Below are 20545 nucleotides of genomic sequence, written 5' to 3' on the forward strand. Positions count from 1 at the left end.
CTGACAGCTTTCCTACTAATGGTCACCTGCCCTGCCTGGGAGGAGGCATCCGCCCTGGTTTTGAGCTCTAGTATGAGTACCTAGGGGGAAAGTTTTTTCCTAGGATATTGCAATCACTAATGAGAGGAGGGAGAGTGAAGTTAGTTAATTGTATTACCATTGGTATGTTCTGTGTTATATATCACAGGGTTCTTTTTTTTTTGGGGGGGGGGACTGAATGTCTTTATTAAATAAATGAGTAATTGGCAGCACAAATCAGCAATAATTTTGGAAGGAGTGGGAACAAGGTGTAAGGGCAGAATGTGATTGTTTATTTCATGGTCTTAAGGTAGTTTTAGAACCGTGCCTGAGGCCCAATGATTAGTAGTATCATATATTGCAAATGAGGAAGGGGCAAAAGTAAATACTCAAGACCAAAGCCCCATACTTTTTAGAAGACTGAATCAGAACCTTACAAACTATCCTAATAGCAAGGTTTCTTCTTAAGGTTTAAAATCTGATTTTTTTAGAATTTTCGATCCGTAGTTAGAAGCAAAGTTGTAAGTGAGTAGGCTCAAGAACACACTTTTGGACTAGGGAGGCTGAAAAAATGATCACAAGTTCATTGCCAGCATGGGCAACTCAAACCCCATCTCGAAATTAAAATGGGCTGGGATATAGTTCAGTGGTAAAAGTTCCCTGGGTTGGATCCCCAGTACTAAAGAAAAGAAAGAAAATAACACTCTTTGGAAGGAAAGAGCTTCAACTATTTCTGAAGTGATTCAGTGCTTTCCCATATTTTCATTTTCCAAAATATATTATTTTCTCTTGTTTTATACCTTAACCCCCAATTTCTCTAGGGGAAAAAAAGTATTATAAGGAGTAGGATTAAAAAAGATGATCATTTTAGCATTTTGGATCATTCTGTTGTGGTAAGTCATCTTAAATTAAAAATTAGAAGGTTTTCACTAACCCTGGAAAAAATACTTAAATTTACTGGTCACTACAGGAAACTACAAAGGTTTAAGCAATCTTTCTCTTTTTTGTGGTGCTAGGGATCAAACCCAAGTCCTTATACATGCCAAGTAAGCCCTCTGCCAGAGGGTTTGAGCAATCTTTGAAGCTGATTAAAAATGAAATCAAAACTGTCTATTTTGCACTACTTTATTCCCTGATGCCTCCATAAAGCCTATTTTATGGGGTTAATAATGCAGGGGTTGGGGGTGGGATTTCTGTGATTCAGTACTCCACTGCTTTAACCCTTTACTTTAGTTTGAGTACTTTTGAGAGAAATGGAGTAGGTAGGTAGGTAGGTGGGTAGATTAAATAAATAAACAAACAACTGGCAGATTCATCAGCACCACCAACACAATAGAGAGAAGAGAACAAGATTAATTTGGGAAAGGAATGAGAAGGAAGGGGCTTGAAAGAGAAGACAGTGAGGGCAAGGTGGTAGGAGAGGTAAGTCTTAGCCTAGAGCAAGTCCAACTGGAAGGAGTGGATGCTGGCAATGGGAGCTCTCCAGAAGTTGAAGGTGCTGTACTCTAGGAGTGTATCACCTTCTGGGTTTTTCTCTGATTCTGCTCCTGTTGCTTGCCTGGTCATTTTGCCAACGCTGCTGTCCTTGATCTTGTAGGTGGGTGTATCTGACAGACCCAGGCCTTCCAGTTCCAACAGATCCAGTTCTGGGATGGGCATCCTCCAGAAAAGAAAGGAGCTGTACTGGCTACTCACAGGGTCCCTCATAGTTTCCTGTTATCAATGAATTACTAGCATGTTCCAAAGATGGAGGGATGGCCTCAGGGGATCGGTGGTGAAGGTGTCCACATACTCCAGTGCACCAGACAGGAGCAGCAGCCTTCGGGAGTTGCAGAAGAGGCCCCCTCCCACATGTCTCTAAGGTGCAGTGCCTCAGCAGTCCTTGGGGGAGCTGTGCGCTCGGCTTGGAACTTGATGGGTTTCACACAGGGCCTCATAAACCCTTAGACCATTTTTGCTGCTATAACAGAATACCTTACCCTAGGCTATTTATCTTTTATTTGTTTGTTTGTTTATTTATTTATTACTTTTTGCAGTGCTAGGGATTGAATCCAGGGCCTTGTGCATGCTAGGCAAGCACTCTAAACTGAGATACATCCCCAGCTTGTCAAAAGAAAATTGCTTTTCTTTGCAGAACTAGGGATGGAGTCCAGTGGCACTCCACCACTAGATACATCCCTAATCCCTTTTATTTTTAATTTTGAGACAGGGTCTCACTAAATTACTTGCGAGTCTAGGGTGCTGAGGATCATCTCAATCCTCCTGCCTGTCTCCTGGGTGGCTAGATTACAGATGTGCACCACTCTGCCTAGGGAAATTTAGTTTCTCACAGTTCTGGGGGCTGGAAAGTGCAAGACTCAGGCACCAGCAGGGTGTCTGACAAGGGGTGCTCTCTGCTTGCAGTATGGCTCCTTGTGTTGCATCCTCACATGGTAGAAGGCAGATCAAAATGGCCTTGATAGTTTCCTCCAGCCCTTTTGTAAGGCACTGATGCCATCTAAAGGGACAGAGCCTTCATTGCCTCATCACCTTCTAAAAGTCATACCTCTTAATACTGCTGCATTGAAGATTATAAGTTCAACATGAATTTTGGAGGGGACGCAAATATTCCAGCCAAACTATCCCCTAAAGCATGTGTCAGGTGTCATCAGCCCTATTTTACACAGGAAAAATAAACAGGCCTGTGGTCACACAGCTTGGACACAGCAGGGTCAGGATTCTAACGTAGGTCAGTGGGGCTGGGGTGGTGGGAGGAGGCCTAGGAGGAAGGAAGTCCTTGGAAGGAGTCAGAGGGCATGGCGGGCCCACAGACTGTCCTCAGAGCCAGATCCTTGTGTGGTTACAGAAACTAACAAAGGAAAAGCAAAGGAGGAAGAATTGGGAAGCTCTGCTGTGGTTGAGTGTAGTCTATATCACCTCTTGCTCCTGACCACTTCAATGTCTGCTACCAAACTTTCAATTGATAGCACCTGCTTCCTCTGAGTTGCCAGAGCCCATCTGTGCCACACAGCAGACCCGACATAATCCTGGATAGATGCTTCTCCATGTCAGTGGCCCTCACGGTGCGTAAGTACCCCAGCTCCTTTGTGTGTCAGCTGGGATAACTGTGAGATTCATGTTCCGTACTATTTCCCAGGTTTCCTCTGAGGGATCTGGCCCCCACTGCCCACAGTGACAAGCTGCCCTCCCCTTGTATCATCGGCCTTCCCTCATCCTCACTTTCCCACTCCTCTACTCATGCTCCTGAGATCCTCACCTCAAAATCTGCTGGAATAACCTAAAACAGTAGCTCTCATTCGGGGCTGTTTTAGGGGGATTGAATCCAGGAGTGTTTTTTGTTTGTTTGTTTGTTTTTTACTTTTGAGAGAAGGTCTCAGTAAGTTGTCCAGGCTGTCCAGGAACTTGTGATCCTCCTGCGTCACCCTCTGAAGTAGTGGGTGTGCACCATGGCACTTGACAACCAGAAGTGGTTTTGTCCCCCAGGGACATTTAGCAAGATATGGAGACATTTTTGATTGTCACAATGAAGAAGAGTGAAGACGCTACTAAGTTATAGTGAATAGAGGCTAACGATGGCACTGAACATTTTACAATGCACAGGACAAAGAATTATCTAGCCCCCAAGGTTAAAAATTCCTTACCAAACCGGGCGTGGTACTACACTCCTGTAAACCCAGCAACTTGCAAGGCTGAGGCAGGAGGATCATAGTTGGAGGCCAGCCTCAGCAATTTATCCAGGCACTAAGCAACTTAGACCTTGTCTCAGAATTAAAAATATAAAACAAAATTAAAAAGGGCTGTGGATGTGGCTCCATGGTTAAGCATCTCTGGGTTCAATCCCTAGCACGCACACACACACACTCACACAAATCCATTGCCTAAATTAAGAAACTTGAGGGTCTCCTTTCTAGTGATAACCCTCTAGCATCCTTTACCTGACAGGAATGGCCAGTAGAGCCTGGGTGTGGAAAAAACAGTATGGGTGAGGAGCTAAACCCTGGATGGGGTCTCAAGTCTTTTGCCTGTCTCTACCACTTCCTCTTCCACTTCCCGTTTATTCCATGTAGGTTGGCTGCTGTCTCTACCTCACAGTGAGATCAAGAACAAGGATGGGTGTGAAAGATTAGCTTGACCAATTAGAAAACCCCTTCCCCAGACCACAGTGATTGGATCAAGAATAGCATGTGCTGCAAAATAAGTCAATTAGAATTTTTTCGGGGACTTTTCTCCTAGAGACTATCCACTGGGGCCAGCAGGCTGGCAGGGTATAAACCTGGGAATCCAAAGGACATCTTGATTGTCATCTAGGGAACAATGTCTGCCCTGATTGATAAAAGCTGAGAGGGTGGAGTCCTGAGGACAACAGATGGGTTTAGTGACATTAGTCAGAACCTTTCCTTTTTCAGAATTGCTTTTCTGTCTTGACTAATAGGGTTGCTCTCCCCATCTGGGCTGGGAATTTCCTGGGCTTTTATCTCATCTTCAAGTACCACACCCACCCTCCTCCCCTTCAAGAGCCTGGAAGCCTGAGCCAGACGGATGCAGGGTCACCCAACTGCTCATTTATGAATTTAAATTACTCACTGAATATCTGGCTCATGGAAAACACCTAATCTGGTCTCTGTTCATCACCCTGATGAGGGAACTGTGGCTGGGAAAGAATCATCTTCATCTTGGTGGAATCCCTGGGACGCGACAGTGGTTTGCTTAGGGTCCTTTGAGAGACCATGGAAGGCTCCTGAGGGATTCACACAATTCCTGAAGCCTATGAGCATGGTAGTGCACGCCTGTACTCCCAGAGATTCAGGAGGTGGAGGCAGGAGGATCACAAGTTGGAGGTCAGCCTGGGCAATTTAGTGAGACCCTCTCTCAAAATAAAAAGGGCTAGGGGTGTGGCTCAGTGATAGATGGCCTCTGGATTCCAATCCCAGCAGCACACATACACATAATAGTAATAATAATAATAATAATGATAACAACAACAGAACTCCTGAAGTCCACCCTTGCTTACCCTAATGTTTTTCATGGTTTCTTTCTTTCTTTCTTTCTTTCTTTTTTCTTTCTTTTTTTTTTTTTTAAGGCAGTTGTCTATGAATTTTGATCTGGGCTTGAATCCTGAATCCGAAGTGAACCCTTCCACTCCCTGAGCTCAGTTTCCTTATCTGCAATGAACCAGCCCCCAGGGTGGTTGTCACTGGGGTGAAAATTAAAGGAGGTGGCAAAAAGTGCTTAATGTTTGGCATTTGGCAAACAGTCAATACATTTTGGGAATGATATTCTGAAAATATTTTCTGTTTGAAGAGTAAATAAAGAGGAGCTGCCTTGGGCCACCCCTCCCATTTTAAGCTAGCAGGGTGAAAAATCCTGTCTGTGACTGGCTGTCAGGAGGGTGTGGAGGCTGAATACTCCCAAAGGGATCTCCCTCTGGCTGGTCTGTTGGTGCTGAACAGCCCAGGGCCTGGTGTTTGCTAGCTCTCCCCTTCCCCCCACCTCCACCCCGTCACACCCAGCCCATCGCCCCTGTGAGTCAGACCCACTCCTTAAGCCACAGCAAACCCCACAAGTCACTTCCTGGCTGCCCGAAACACGGCCTAGCATCTGCATCCAGGAACCGGCCCCTTATCACTGTTAGCCCTGATAAGAAGGGCAGGAGAGTCTGAGTCAGCCAGGAGTAGCTGTTTCAGGACTCTCCCTGCACCTGGGCCTGCTCCCAGCCCACCCTGGGGCTGAGCCCCTCCCCTGCCCTAGCTGCCCCAGGGCCACAGTCCTGCATTTCCACCACTCAGCCCTCCACTACCACCTCAGGAAGAAACCAGTTTCTAGGAGGCGCAGCAGGTCAGGAAGTGGGCGCTCCCCAGAGTTTATCAGGAAAGTTGGCAATTCTGGGCTCCAGGGAGTAGGCCAGGGAACAGGAACAGTGTGAGGAAGGAGGGGCAGGGAACAGGTGAAAGTGGGGTTGGTGCTCCACCTCCTGCTGGCATGTCCCACAGGGAGGGGTTCAGACTGCACACTCCTCACTGGTCCTCTAGCTTCCCAGCACCACTCTGATCTGAGCATCCTCCGCCAAACAGCTAGAGTCACATCTGTGGCTCTTTTTTTTTTTTTTTTTTTTTTTTTTTTTTTTTGTGGTTCTGGGGATCGAACCCAGGGCCTTGTGCTTGCAAGGCAAGCACTCTACGGACTGAGCTATCTCCCCAGCCCACATCTGTGGCTCTTTTAAGCCACATTTGCTTATCCTACCCCTGCTCAGAATCCTGCAGTGGCTCCCCACTGCCTTTGGAGAAGTCAGGTGTTTTAGCCTGTTCAGTTTGCTATAACAAGGTTCCAGACTCAGTGGTTTTATAAGCAATAGAAATGTATATTCTCACAGTTCTGGAGGCTGGGGAGTCCCAGGTCAAGCTGCAGAAAGATTCTGAAATTCCTCATCGACAATGCCTCATGGTCCCTCTCATTGTGGTGGGGCCAGGATGGATCCTGAGTACCACTAAATACATACATACACACATATATACAATCTCTCTGTGTCCTCACATGGAAGGGGATAGCTGGTTCTACGGGGCCTCCTTTACAACGGCAGTAATTCCATTTATCAGGGCTCTAAACTTATGGCCATATACCTCTCAAAGACCCCACCTCCTAACATGGTTACTTAGGCATTGGGATTTCAACCCCTGGATTTTAGGGGAACATGAACATTCAGACTGTAGCACCAGGTTTTCTTTTGACGCTCAAGTCCTCATTCCTTTCATGCTCCAGGGGGAGCTCCTCATAGATCCTGAAAAGGATCCTGGCTAGATGAGTGCTGGGTGAGTGGGGAGAGGTTTGAGGGAGGGCTTCCTGGAGGAGCAGGCATTTCAGTTGTCCAGCAATTCTGACAAGAATGAAAAAGGCAGGAGAGGAAGGCAGTGAGCTGCCACCTGAGCATGGAGCCTGGCCTGTTCCCAGGGAGGGATTCTAGGGAAAGTGCACTGACACTGTGCTGCCTGGGATAGGTTTCTCCCTGTTTCTCACCTCCACTTTCTTCTCTGTGATATGGGATAAGGCTCCCTGTCAGGGCTTTTGGGGGAGGAAGGAAAGCTGGCAAAGTGTAAATGCCTCAGGCCATTTGATCCATGATGGGGGTTTTCTCCAGGACAGTGTCTTGGCTGCTTCCCTGGTCTGGGTCAAAGGGCCAGGATTTGGGGGAAACAAGGCTAGGCCAACCCTGGATTTTCCGATTGTTCCTGGCTGCATGTTTGCTCTGTGGGGCTGGAAGGAGGAAATTCTCTGCACAAAGACAGGAAGGCAGAGGTGCTCCTGGGGCAAAGGCAAAGCTCACCATTTGTACAGCATGACCTGAGGGCTTTAACAATTTCGGCATGGAAGTCACATCTCCAGCACCCTGGCATCCCTCACCTCCTCCAAGAGCATCAGGATGTCATCAATGGGGAAACTGAGGCCCGAGAGGGTATGAACCTGACCTTGGTCACACAAAACCCACAGCTTCCAATTCAACTTCACCAAGTTATGTATCACTAATGGAGGGCCTCCTAGAACATACCTTGAAGATGGCAATCCCTCATCAATTGTGTTTTTAAGAGAATTCAGAGCAGGTGCGATGGTGCACCTCTGTAATCCCAGCAGCACGGGAGGCTGAGGCAGAAGGATTGTAAATTCATAAGCCAGTCTCAGCAATTTAGCAAGGCCCTAAGCAATTTAGTGAGACCCTGTCTCTAAATAAACAATAAAAGGGCTGGGGATGTGGTTCAGTGGTTAAGCACCCCTGAGTTCAATCCCTGGTACAGAGAGAGAGAGAGAGAGAGAGAGAGAGAGAGAGAGAGAGAGAGAGAGAGAGAGAGAGAGAGAGAGAGAGAGAGAGAGAGAGAGAGAGAGAGAAAGAGAGAGAATTCAGTTTATATATGTACATTTTAAACAGTTTTACTGAAGAATAATTTACAATTCTTTGTAATAATTTACGAATTTACAATTCGTGCATAGTAAATGTAATGTTCTGTGAGTCTTAGTAAATGTACATGGTAATGCAGCTGCCATTATCAACCAGTTTGAAAACACTTCCCTTGAACCATTTGCTCATGTGTTGCCAATCCCACCCCAGCACCAGTCCTAGGCTTTATGGTCTTTATGTCTATATAATTTCGTCTTTGGTAGAAATCAATACCTACAAACAAAAACAAAAACAACAACAACAACAACAACAAAACCACCCAGGAAGAACCCTTGCTCTCTCCCAGGACTACAAAGGGAAGACTTTAGGGGTAAGGAGGATGTGTTGGAGAAGGGCCCGAGGGAACCCAGGTCTGCCCCTTCCAACTTTGACTGAGAACTCTCAGATGAACTCTGGGTCAAGCCCAGGTGGGAAGGGGTTACAGTGGTCCCACCAGCCCATGCCTTCCATCCACAGATGGTAATAAAAACAATAGTGATGGTGGCAGCAGTCACAACTGCGATTCTTTTGGCTTGGCCTGGTTGTGCTGTCCATCTGAGAAAGGAGGAACAGTCTGGATACAGATGACAAGAGCCTCTCGCTCCGCTCCACAAAGGACCAATAGGTTAGACACAGAGAAAGTGCTGACAGGTCTTGTTCTACCCAGTTTGGAATGGGAGCGCTAGACCTGGTCCCTGCATAGGCCTCTAACCTGCCATGCTGGCCTGGGGGTGTGTGTGGGGAGGCTGCTGTTCTCCAGCCTATGCCTCTGAGTCCAAAAGCTATGGATATTCAGAAAGGAAACTGCCAGTTGCATGACTCTAAGAGACTGTATTAAAAACAAGACTGGAGAAATCATCTTTTAAATCAGACCTGGAACCAGCAGCTAAGAGAACTCATTCAGAAAAGCAGGGCATGTCTGGAAGCAGGACCAGGGCACTGGGCTGAACCTTTCCTACAAATCACTAGGACAGGTGAAAAGCAGAGAGGTTTCCTTCAGCTTATCAGAAACTGGTCTTTCTGTGCTTTTAGGGGGCTGGAAATTTTTCAGTGAGAGTAATCAGGATGATCATAATAATTATAAATCGTGAACATTTAGAGCTTCCATATGCTGTTTTAAGTATTATACGATGGAGTATGTACTACGAATACTCCCATTTCACAGATGAGGTAACTGAGGCCCAGCCAGGTCAGGAGTCATACCCAGTGGGGAGTGAGCTAGGAGCTGAACGTGGAAGGTGACTTCAAGCTTCCCTCTTTACATCCTGTGCAGTGCGGACTTCCCCGATTGACACACCTTGTCTTCCACTGAGCCTTATTAACAGGCATCTTGGAATGCCAGAGAGAACAAGGCTGACACCAAAATTACCTGTGGCTCTGCTCTTTCCAGCACCCTAAATTGCCCTAGGGTCTGTGATGCTGAGTAATGAGTGAGAAATGAGTTTGTAAGGGAGGAGTTAAAAGTTCAATTTTGTCACCCAAAAAGACATGGTAAAGTCTTCACCTTCAGTAATGTGACCTTATTTGGAAATAGGGACTTTGTAGATATAATCAAGTTAAGATGAGGTCATGCTGGATTAGGATGGCCCTAAATCCAATGATTGATTTCCTTATAAGGAAAGGGAGATCCAGAGCCTACAGAGACTCACAAGGAGGAAGGTCATATGACTCCAGGAGCAGAGACTAGAGTGATGCATCTGCAGGCCAAGGAATACCATGGACTGCCAGCCACCACCAGAAGCCAGGAGAGAGACAAGGAGAAGGATGCAACCTTTCTAACACCTTGGTTTCAGACTTCTGGCCTCTTGAACTGTGAGATGATGCATTTCTGTTGTTTTAAACCACTCAGTGGGTGGTAATTTGTTATGGCAAGCCAATACTCACTTTCTCAAATCTCTTAAACTAGCCTTGTAATTTTGCTGGTAAAACACTTGTATGAGACCCCTTCTGAAAATTACACTTTGCTATAGCACAGACCCAGAGCTGCTCACTGTCTGGTAAGCAACGTTCCCCATCGTCCAACCTGCTTTTTCAGATACTAGGAACATCCAGGCTAAGCTCCCAGCTCTTCATGGATGGCAATCTACCCAGAGATTGGCAGGAGAAAAACAGCTCTCCCATCATCACTAGTCATTTCTAGCAGCTGGAGGGCAGATCGAGCCTGGCCACAGAAGGTTGAGAGGCAGAGGGCAAAGGAAGGGTAACTTTTTCAAAGTTAGCCACATTTGAGGAATGGGGCAGAGAAAATGCTCATAAACCCATGCCAGAAGTGCTGGGGCCCAGGGCTCAGTGACACAAACCAGGCAGCCAAGCATCCCACTGAGGACCATGAGGTCATTTTTGAGGCTGAGTCACTCACATTGGCAGAAGCGAGTGTGAAGAGGAAGTCAGCTTTCCTGAACCAGATAGGAGTGGGGTTTGTAGGATGGGGTGAACCCCTGGTTCTACTGCTTTCTGAGGCATCAGGCAAGGGCTGAGGATCTAATCGCCTCCTTTCTCCAAACACTTTTAGATCCAAAGCTGGGGTGAGATGGGAGGGGACAGTGACTGAGTTTGAATCTCCTTTCCCTCATTTACTCAACTGTGTGATCAGGAACATGAATCTGACCTTCACTTTCCTTATTTGGAGAATTACCTCCCTTCCCACTAGTTTTCATAGGTCTTGATAGACTCGGAGATGAGAAAGCACAGGGCCTGACACGAGACTGGCACATAAATGTTAAAAATAAATTAAGTCATCTCCAGAGGCTGCTCCCTCATTTTTTTTTGAGGAAATCACTGTGAGCAGGAGGGTAAGAGGCAAAAGCAACTTAAGTGATTTTTGTTTTTCCAAAAATGGAAAAATATCTTTTAATTGTAAAAATTGCATCATTTGGGCTGGGGCTTGCCTAGCATGTGTGAGGCACTGGGTTCTATCCTCAGCACCACATAAAAATAAATAAAATAAAGGTATTATGTCTATCTACAACTAAAAAAAAATTGCATCATTTCATCAATTCTAAAATGTACAACTGTGCTGCCCCCCACAGACCCCCAGTTTAACATCTCAAAATCTGGATGTGGTCAGGTGTGGTGACACATGCCTGTAATTCGTGACTCAGGAAGCTGAGGTAGGAGGATTATAAGTTTGAGGCCAGCCTCAGAAATTTAGCAAGACCCTGTCTCAGAAAATAAAAAGGGCTGGTGATGTAGCTAAGTGGTAAGTAAGATGGGGTTCCATCCCCATACTGCAAAACAAACTAACAAAAAACTTGGATGTATCTTGCTGACAGATGAAATGTATAGTGTAATTGGTAGCAGGATCCTGCAAGGTAGTACCTAAGATAATGTTATGCATTTTAATAAATGTCATCTTAGATTTAAGAAATGTGATCTAGAATTGATACATATTATATTCCATAAAGTTTAGACACAGAGGTATACAGACTAAACCTCCCAAATTCCATACTCCAGAGAATACCACCATCCTATGAACAGCCCATTAGGAGTGAAAGTGTGCATTTCTGTTTTTGTTCCCTTTAATTGCCCAGCAAATCTCCTCAGATCAGTCACCCACACCTCCTCCAGTTCACGAGAGCCACATTAATGTTCAACTAAGGACGGCAACACATCACAAATTTGGATTTCATGACCGACACCTTTCCCACCCCCAGGCCCTGTCGTAAGCACCTCCCCTTGCTGCCCAGGCCTGTCTGGAGCCCTAGTGCTGTGCTCTGTGTTGACCAGAAGGTATGGGGCTAAGGAAGTCAATGATGGAGCCTTTTAAAAATGTACATACAGTGCAGTTTGTAGTTTTACTACTTGCAAGTGACAAAAATCAGGGAGGTGTAGGGCTAGGATTTGGAAAGCTGGAAAGCAGCAGAAAATGAGAAAGGGAAAGGTGTGTCTTGTATAAGGACCTTTTTTTTTTTTTTTTTTTTTTTTAAAATAAGCCAGGATACAATTTGCAGTACCACCAGGAGCCCTCATACTCAGTTGTATGTCAACTTAACCAAACAGGGAAGAAGGCATTCTCTTGGCCCACAGGATACAAATGGTTTCATGAGCATGTGCTGCCTCTGATGAATAGGTAGTGGCTGTCTGGAACACTGTCTTGGGAAGGATTCTTTTTTTTTTTTTTTTTTTTTTTGTGGTACTGGGGATCAAACTCAGGGACTTATGCTTGCAAGGCAAGCACTCTACCAACTGAGCTATCTCCCCAACTTGGGAAGGATTCTAATCACATTTTTCAGAAGAGAAGGGATAAGGACTTGCCCAAGGTCACTTCCATACTGATCACCAGAACCAACTTGGAGTGCAGTCTAGTTTACAGGCAGGCAAAGCCAGGGCTCTTTCCACGGGGGCCACTCTGCCCTGCTCCCATCAGCTATATACAAAATCTCCTTTGCCCTGTCTCCCAATGTGGCCTTATGTGGGTCCCAACTTCAACGGATGCCTGAAAATGAGAGGGAAGGGGAAGGAGATGTGGACACAACAGCCTGGGAGACCACTGGCTATGAATGAGACTTCTGTTTGCCTGCCCCGTGTGTCTGGAATTTTGTATGAAAACAATGAACTGGAAGGAGGTGAAAGCATGCTCCCAAAAATAAGGCCACCACACGCCTGCTGCTTGCTTATAAAAGACCTGCTTTGTTTGAAGCAAAGCAAAGGAGAAACTGGGGCTGTGCTGAGGTCTGGGGAAGTTCAGGTGTTTGGGGTTGACAGGCCAATGCCCAGGAGGAAGCAGTCATGAGTAAAATCAAAGGCCCAGCCAGAATTCAAGGTTTCAGACTCCTGATCATCTTCATAACCACACTCATATAATGTTTTCCAGTTTGCAAAATGCTTTCTCAGACATTTTCTCAACAAAGTGAGGCTTAGGGAGAGACAAAGAACGCAGTTTCATACAGCCTTCTATCTTGCTGTCTGGGTGTGGTGTGCCAGGCACTGTGGGGTCCCCCTTTGTTCATCTCTGCCCCCGTCCTTGGGTGTCTGACAGACTGGACGGAGTCTGGTTTCTCAGCCTGCTAGCATTGAGACTTGCATGAATCAATCCATCATTGCTCCAGCTACAAAGAAGAGAATGACAATGGCTGCCTGGCAGGATGGCTATGAGGATTAAACAAGCTCCTGAGCTGAGGGGCCTGGCTTGTGACAAGAACTTTTTAGCTGTTATGGCCAAGCTTAGTACCATCTAGCCTGGAAACATCTGGGTGTGTTGCCGGGATCTAAGTTCCATCTAAAAAACAGGGCGTGGTGGCAGGGAGTTGCATCATGTCAGGCAGGCTGTGGATCAAGTGATACTCTGGGTGGGGAGGGGCTCACAGGGCTGGGGCGCTGGTTGAGCCCAAGGAGATGGGCAACTTTCCACTAAGGTGCACAAGTACTGAGATCTAAGGAGGGTAAGGTTGTATCATTGCCTCCTTCAGCCCTCCTTTGGGTCCCTATCTCAACTCAGCGGAATAGCTATAATTCTTACAAGAGCCTATAGGGCCCTAAAAATTTGGTTCCCTTTACCTCCCTGATGTCTGCTCCTGATGCCCTCTTCTTTACTTAATTCTACCATGGCCACAGGGGTATTTTCCATTGTCCTTAAACACACTGGGAATTCTCCTGCCTCAGGGTCCTGGCATATGCTAGTCCCACTTTCAGATGTTTTCCCCCAACAATATTCACACAGCTCCCTCATCTTCTTCAGACTTCTGCTCAAACACTACGTTTTCAAAGGTGCTGTGACCATTTAATATAAAATAGCAATCCGCCGATTGCCATACCATGTTGAAGTTTCCTCAGAGTACTTATGAGCCCATGATATATACTTTATAACATATACAAGTTTGTTATCTCTCTCCATAAGATTTTGCAGGGGTATTGGAGATCGACCCCAGGAGTGATTGACCACTGGGTTATAGCCCCTGCTCTTTTTTAAATTTTGAGAAAGGGTTGAGTTGTAGAGGCTGGCTTCAAATTTGTAATCCTTCTGCCTCAGTCTTGGAAGAAACTGGGATTACTGGTATGTGTTACCATGTCTGATTTCCATACAGTTTAAGTTCATGAGGGCAAGAATTAAAAAAAAAAAAAAATTATATATATATTTTATATATATACACACACATATGTATATATATACACATATATATACATATATAAAGTATATATATACACTTATACCACTTATATATATACATATATAAATATATATTCCCCCCCACCCCTCCCACCTCTCTTTTCCCTCTATACAGTCCCTCCTTCCTCCATTCTTGTCCCACTCCCACCCCCCATTAAGTGTCATCATCCACTTATCAGTGAGATCATTCCTCTTTTGGATTTTTGAGATTGGCTTGTCTCACTTAGTATGATATTCTCCAATTTCATCCATTTGCCTGCAAATGCCATAATTTTATTATTCTTTATAGCTGAGTAATATTCCATTGTGTGTGTATATATATATATATATATATATATATATATATATATATATATATATATATATATATCTCTCACAGTTTCTTTATCCATTCATCAATTGAAAGGCATCTAGGTTGGTTCCATAGTCTGGCTATTGTGAATTGAGCCGCTATGAACATTGATGTGGCTGTATCTCTGTAGTGTGCTAATTTTAAGTCCTTTGGGTATAGGCTGAGGAGTGGGATAGCTGGGTCAAATGGTAGGTCCATTCCAAGTTTTCTAAGGAATCTCCACACTGCTTTCCAGAGTGGCTGCACTAAATTGCAGTCACACCAGCAATGTATGAGTGTACCTTTTTCCCCACATCCTCACCAACACCTATTGTTGCTTGTGTTCTTGATAATTGCCATTCTAACTGGGGTGAGATGGAATCTTAGTGTAGTTTTGATTTGCATTTCTCTTATTACTAAAGGTGTTGAACATTTTTTCATATATCTGTTGATTGCTTGTACATCTTCTTCTGTGAAATGTCTGTTCATTTCCTTAGCCCATTTGTTGATTGGATTATTTGTATTCTTGGTGTAGAGTTTTTTGAGTTCTTTATATATTCTGGAAATTAGTGCTTTATCTGAAGAGGCAAAGATATTCTCCCACTCTGTAGGCTCTCTCTTCGCATTGCTGATAGTTTCCTTTGCTGAGAGAAAGCTATTTAGTTTGAATCTATCCCAGTTATTGATCCTTGCTTTTATTTCTTGTGCTATGGGAGTCCTGTTAAGGAAGCCTGATCCTAAGCCAACAAGGTGAAGATTTGGACCTACTTTTTCTTCTATAAGATGCAAGGTCTCTAGTCTGATTTCAAGGTCCTTGATCCATTGTGAGTTGAGTTTTGTGCAGGGTGAGAGATAGGGGTTTAGTTTCATTCTGTTGCATATGGATTTCCAGTTTTCCCAGCACCATTTGTTGAAGAGGCTATCTTTTCTCCACTGCATATTTTTGGCACCTTTGTCTAGTATGAGAAAATTGTATTTATTTGGGTTTGTGTCCATGTCCTCTATTCTGTACCATTGATCTACCTGTCTGTTTTGGTGCCAATACCACGCTGTTTTTGTTTCTATTGCTTTGCAGTATAGTTGAAATTCTGGTATTGCGATACCCCCTGTTTCATTCTTCCTGCTAAGGATTGCTTTAGCTATTCTGGGTTTCTTATTCTTCCAGATGAATTACATATATATTTTATAAATATATATATATACATATATATACACACACACACACACATAATACCTCTATTTTTTTTTTTTTTAATGTGGTGCTGAGAACCCAACCCACGGCCTCACGTGTGCTAGGCAGGCACTCTACCACTGAGTCACAACCCCCAGTCCCAGATTTTTTGTTTAAATGCCAGATCTTAGTACTATGTCTGGCATGCAGTGGGTGATCAAAAATGTTTGAGCCAGGCATGGTGGTGCATTCCTGTAACTGCAGCCACTCAGAAGGTTGAGGCAGAAGGATCACAAGTTCAAGGACAGGCTGGGCAATTTAGCAAGACATTGATTCAAAAACCAAAAACAGGACCAGGGATGTAGCTCAGTGGCAGAGTGCCCCGACTTTAATACTTAGTACTGAAAACAAAAAACAAAAACGGTTGAATGAATAAACAACAGTTAAGAGAAAATAGTAGGCTGCCACAGTGGTTTGGCATGAATTCTTTTTTGTCATCTAGAACTAACATTTGTTAGCAATTGCATGGTGCCAGGTCTTGACATGCATTAGCTTATTTAATTGGGCACTATTATTATCCTGTTTTATACATGAGGAAACTGAGTCTTAGAAAACTTAGTTCCCACGCTGGTGTTGTAGCTCAGGGGTGGAGCATTTGCCTAGCACATGTGAGGCACTGGTTTTGATCCTCAGCACCACATAAAAATAAATGAATAAAATAAAGGTATTGTGTCCATTTACAACTGAAAAACAAAACAAAACAAAAAAACTTAGTTCCCATGGGGTGCAGTAGTGCATGCCTGTAATCCCGTGGCTCTGGAGACTGAGACAAAAGGATTGCAAGTTCGAGGAGGCCAGCCTCAGTACCTAAGTGAGGTCCTATGTAATTCAGTGAGACTCTGCTCAAAATAAAAATAAAAAGTGCTGAAGATGTGGTTCAGTGGTTGAGTGCCCCTGGGTTCAATTCCTGGTACAAACAAAACAAAACTAAACTTAGTTCCTTTACTCAGGCTAGTAATGGTGGAGCCAGATCTGAAGGAGGATCAGGACCAGAGCTGTATTCCTCCTTCATATTTAAATATAATTAGGATTTTTTTTCCCTGCAGAAAGTATGTACTAATTTCATATTTGGAAAAAGAAAGAAGTTGTTCTACCTATCTACCCACCCATCAGGCCATTGCCAAAAAGGGATCCTGGGGCTGGGGTTGTAGCTCAGTGGTAGAGCCTGGCACGGATGAGGCACTGGGTTCAATCCTCAGCACCAACATAAAAATAAATAAATAAAAGAAAGGTATTGTGTCCATCTACAGTTTAAAAAAAAAATGGGGGGGGGGGACCCTAATGAGAGTAGTTGTCCATGATGCTTATGGGTGCATCTGAATCCTGGTCTTTGGGAACTTGGTTAAAAGCTGGAAAATTTAGGGACCCCTGCCTCAGATAATAGCAGAGAAATCACTTTTAGATATGATGTTAGAACTGCAACTGTAAACTCAGGCAGCAAGGGTGGAGGTGGAACAGGAAGCTTCTTCCAAAAGTTCAACAGTATCACTTCTTTCCTTCTGGATTCTGCTGTTGCTTCAAAAATGATTCAAAGTCTGCCATTGGCTGGCTTAATTGATACTACCTTCCCTGAACCATGTTTGGCTCTGAAGCCAAGGCTTGCATTTCATACAGAAACAACAGGCAGTCTTTTCCATAGATACCCAGTTCTATACTTCTCAGTGTGGGTTTCTGTCCAGCAAGGTCTAGTTAGGAGGAAAGGAATTCTGTGACAACTTTTTGACTAATTACTTCAGATACATAAGATCCCTTCCCCCACCTTTTCATTGCCAGTAAACACCACATTAGGGCAAGAAACCAGAACTCCTGGTAAGTAAAAACACAAGAGCAGCCTTTGTTCTTAGGGAACACACACTAAAGTCTATGGCGGCAAAGGTAAACAGCTCAGAAAAAACAATTGTGTGTTATGTGTGTGTGTTTACACATACATAGGGATAAGGCAAATGGGGCAAATGTAAACAGTTAGTAATTCTGGGTAAAGGGCAAATGTGAGTTATTTGTGTTATTGCAACTTCTCTGTAAATATGAAATCATATCAAAATAAAGTTACAAAGAAGAGGAAGTCTATCTGCACTGAATTAGCTAAGGTGCTCAGCTTGGTGCTCAGAGAAGTTAAGCAAAGGATCCAGTTCCCTTTCTTGTGCTAAACCAATGCAGGAACTGGAAAAAAAATTGTGATCACCCGACCCTTCTTCCTATGGCTCACTCTAGACCCTCTTAAACTTCCTGGTATGGAAAACATCCTGCTCAGAAGAGAGATCTAATCAGAATAATGTAATAAATGGAACTACAGAACTGAATCTTTGCAAGGGACTGCAGGAGATAATACAAAAGGTGAGCCAGGTGCGGGGGCGCAGGCCTGTAATCCTAGCAACTTGGGAGGCTGAGACCCTAAGCAATTTAGTGAGATTCCGTCTCAAAATAAAAAGTGCCCCTGAGTTCAAACCCCAGTACTCCCCCCAAAACAAATAAACAAACCCCAAAAAACAAAACATAAGGGGAAACTTGAGTACCTTCCCGCAGGGTCAAAGTTTCTAATTTTCTCTATGTGCCTCCCAGAGCACAGGGTGGCTCAGGTGAGTACACAGTCCCACCATTTAGTTAAATAGAAAAAGAAACCATACCACAGAACTCCTGCAGTGGAAAGTGCTCAGGGTGAGGAGGGTTACCAAATGTCCTCCAGAGACTGAGAGCAGGAGAATTTGCTTTGGCAATTTTTGATGGAAATTGGGAGACAAAGGTTCAGAAACAGAAAGGTCCTGTAGGGCTGGGGAGATAGCTCAGTTGGTAGAGTGCTTGCCTTGCAAGCACGAGGCCTTGGGTTCGATCCCCAGTACAAAAAAAAAAAAAAAAAAAAAAAAAAAAAGGTCCTGCAGAAATGCCTTATGGTATCACAATTGATTCTGCTAATGCCAGCTCCTTACAAACAAGATTGTGTATCCTCCCCTAGAGTGGGGCAGCCCTCACATGTTGAGGGTGCACACCCAGATGGCTCCCTCTCACCTTAACAACTTTTCCCACCTGAGGCTTCCCCTTCCCTGTGTCTTCTCTAAATCCTGCTTTCCCGGTAGGCCTAGCTCTAGTCTGCATGAAACCATTCTTTCATACCTGACCAGTTCCCACCTTCCTCTTGTCACTCCTTTCTCAGGCTGATCCCTGGGGTAATCATTTGATTCTGAGTCAATGTGAACCATCAATATAACTTCGATGCTCAAACGTTTAATGCTCCTTCAGGATGCATAGATGTGAAAGTATTTTGAACTGATCAATCCCACTGTATTCTTTGCAGTTCAGATCCTTTAGGAAGCTATTCTTAAAAACCCTGACAGAATACTTGGTACTTAACATCAAGAACAACCTTACCACATGACAGGGACCATGAGAGTCAAGCTTAGATGGACCCTGTACCAGCTTAGAGAGGTGTATTCTAGTGATTGAAGAGGATCATGAATGCAATTGAGTTTTGGGTGGTAGAGAGCAGAACTAGGACCACTGCAGCTGAGATACAAGAAGACAGAACTCTAGTGGAAGGGAACACTTTACATTATAAAATGCTGTCATGTGTTGTGTGCTCCCTGTTGCAGAAGGGAGATGAAAGTGAGGGAGGCAGTTGCATAATAATTTGTTTTAGCTAGGACTGGGGTTGTAGTTCAATGATAGAGTGCTTGCCTAGCATGTTCAAGTTCCTGGGTTCAAACCTGAGTATGGGCACCAAAAAAACAAAAACAAAAACAAAAACAAACCAAAAAACTTAAAAACTTTAACCAATCAAAAGCACCCAAATGTCCAGTCATTAGTGCAGTCTCTAGTGGTCTAGTGACCTAAGAAAAATAGGGGTATTGTACTGGGGCTTTCATAGAATTAGTGTTTTTTTGTTGGTTCATTGGGTTGATGCTAGGGATCAAACTCAGATGTTCCTGAAAACTAAGTTTTTTGGTTTGGTTCAAAATTCATTTGGCAGAAAATCCTGACTTGAATTGACATATGGTAATTTACAGCTTTTACTTATTCCACTTAGTTGAATATTCATATGGTTCACTGTAGAAATTTTGCATTTTATTATGGAGTACCATATTACCTTTTACTTTTTTCTGGTGCTGAGAATTAAACCATCTAGGTTAAGAGCTCTACCACTGAGCTACATTCCTAGCCCCACTGTACTAACTTTCGAAAATATAAATAACTAAACATAAATAAATAAATAAATAAAATAACTATCTGAGCTGGGGTTATAGCTCAGTGGTAGAGCACTTGCCTAGCATGTGTGAGGCACTGGGTTTGATCCTCATCACCACATAAAAAATAAATAAAATAAAGGCATTTGTGTCCATTTACAACTAAAAAAAAATTAAAAATCTACCAGAGCTACATTCCCAGACTTTAAAAAACTTTTGAGACAGGGTCTCATTAAGTTGCCCAGGCTGACCTTGAATTTGTGATTTTCCTGCCTCAGTCTCCCAAATAGCTGGGATTACAGGTGTGTGCTACTATGCCCAGTTCCATTGTGTGCCTTTTAAAAAATAAATAGACTTGGGGATGTAGTTCATGTAGTGCGCATGTCTAGCAGTTTCAATTACTGGTACTGCTAAATAAATATGTAAATAAATATCCATTTCAGTTTCAGCTGATGTCTCCTCCCTTTCTCCTTCATTCCACTAAATTTCATTTCCCTTCCACCACCATTCTGTAAGTGAATTTGGGAAGCTGGTAATTATACAGCTACTACTTATATTTTCTCTCCATAGACAAAGTAGAGTGGTTTTTGTTTTTCATTCAATATTGTTTCAACTTTATTGCATGCTAGGCAAGCACTCTGGCACTGAGCTACAACCCTAGCCCTATATGTAAGTTTTGCTATCACGAAGAATGTTTCAATGAATGGGAATCTTTGTTTCCTGGTGCATGTTTCTTTAACAGGTACACCTAGTACAGAAG

General features: G+C 43.9%; 1 protein-coding gene across 1 annotated transcript; it reads right to left on the reverse strand.

The window, feature by feature from the left end:
- Window positions 1–220: 220 nt before the first annotated feature.
- Window positions 221–7848, reverse strand: LOC306647288 (protein AF1q-like). Its single transcript, XM_079116519.1, has 2 exons — window positions 7559–7848; window positions 221–6492 (listed from the first exon to the last, which is right to left on the reverse strand). The coding sequence occupies exon 2, from the start codon at window positions 1723–1725 to the stop codon at window positions 1453–1455; it is 273 nt and encodes a 90-aa protein (XP_078972645.1). The 5' UTR covers window positions 1726–6492; window positions 7559–7848; the 3' UTR covers window positions 221–1452.
- Window positions 7849–20545: the final 12697 nt, after the last annotated feature.

This window comes from Sciurus vulgaris (assembly GCF_902686455.1).
Source record: "Sciurus vulgaris genome assembly, chromosome: 16".
In the NCBI taxonomy this organism is placed as follows: Eukaryota; Metazoa; Chordata; class Mammalia; order Rodentia; family Sciuridae; genus Sciurus; species Sciurus vulgaris.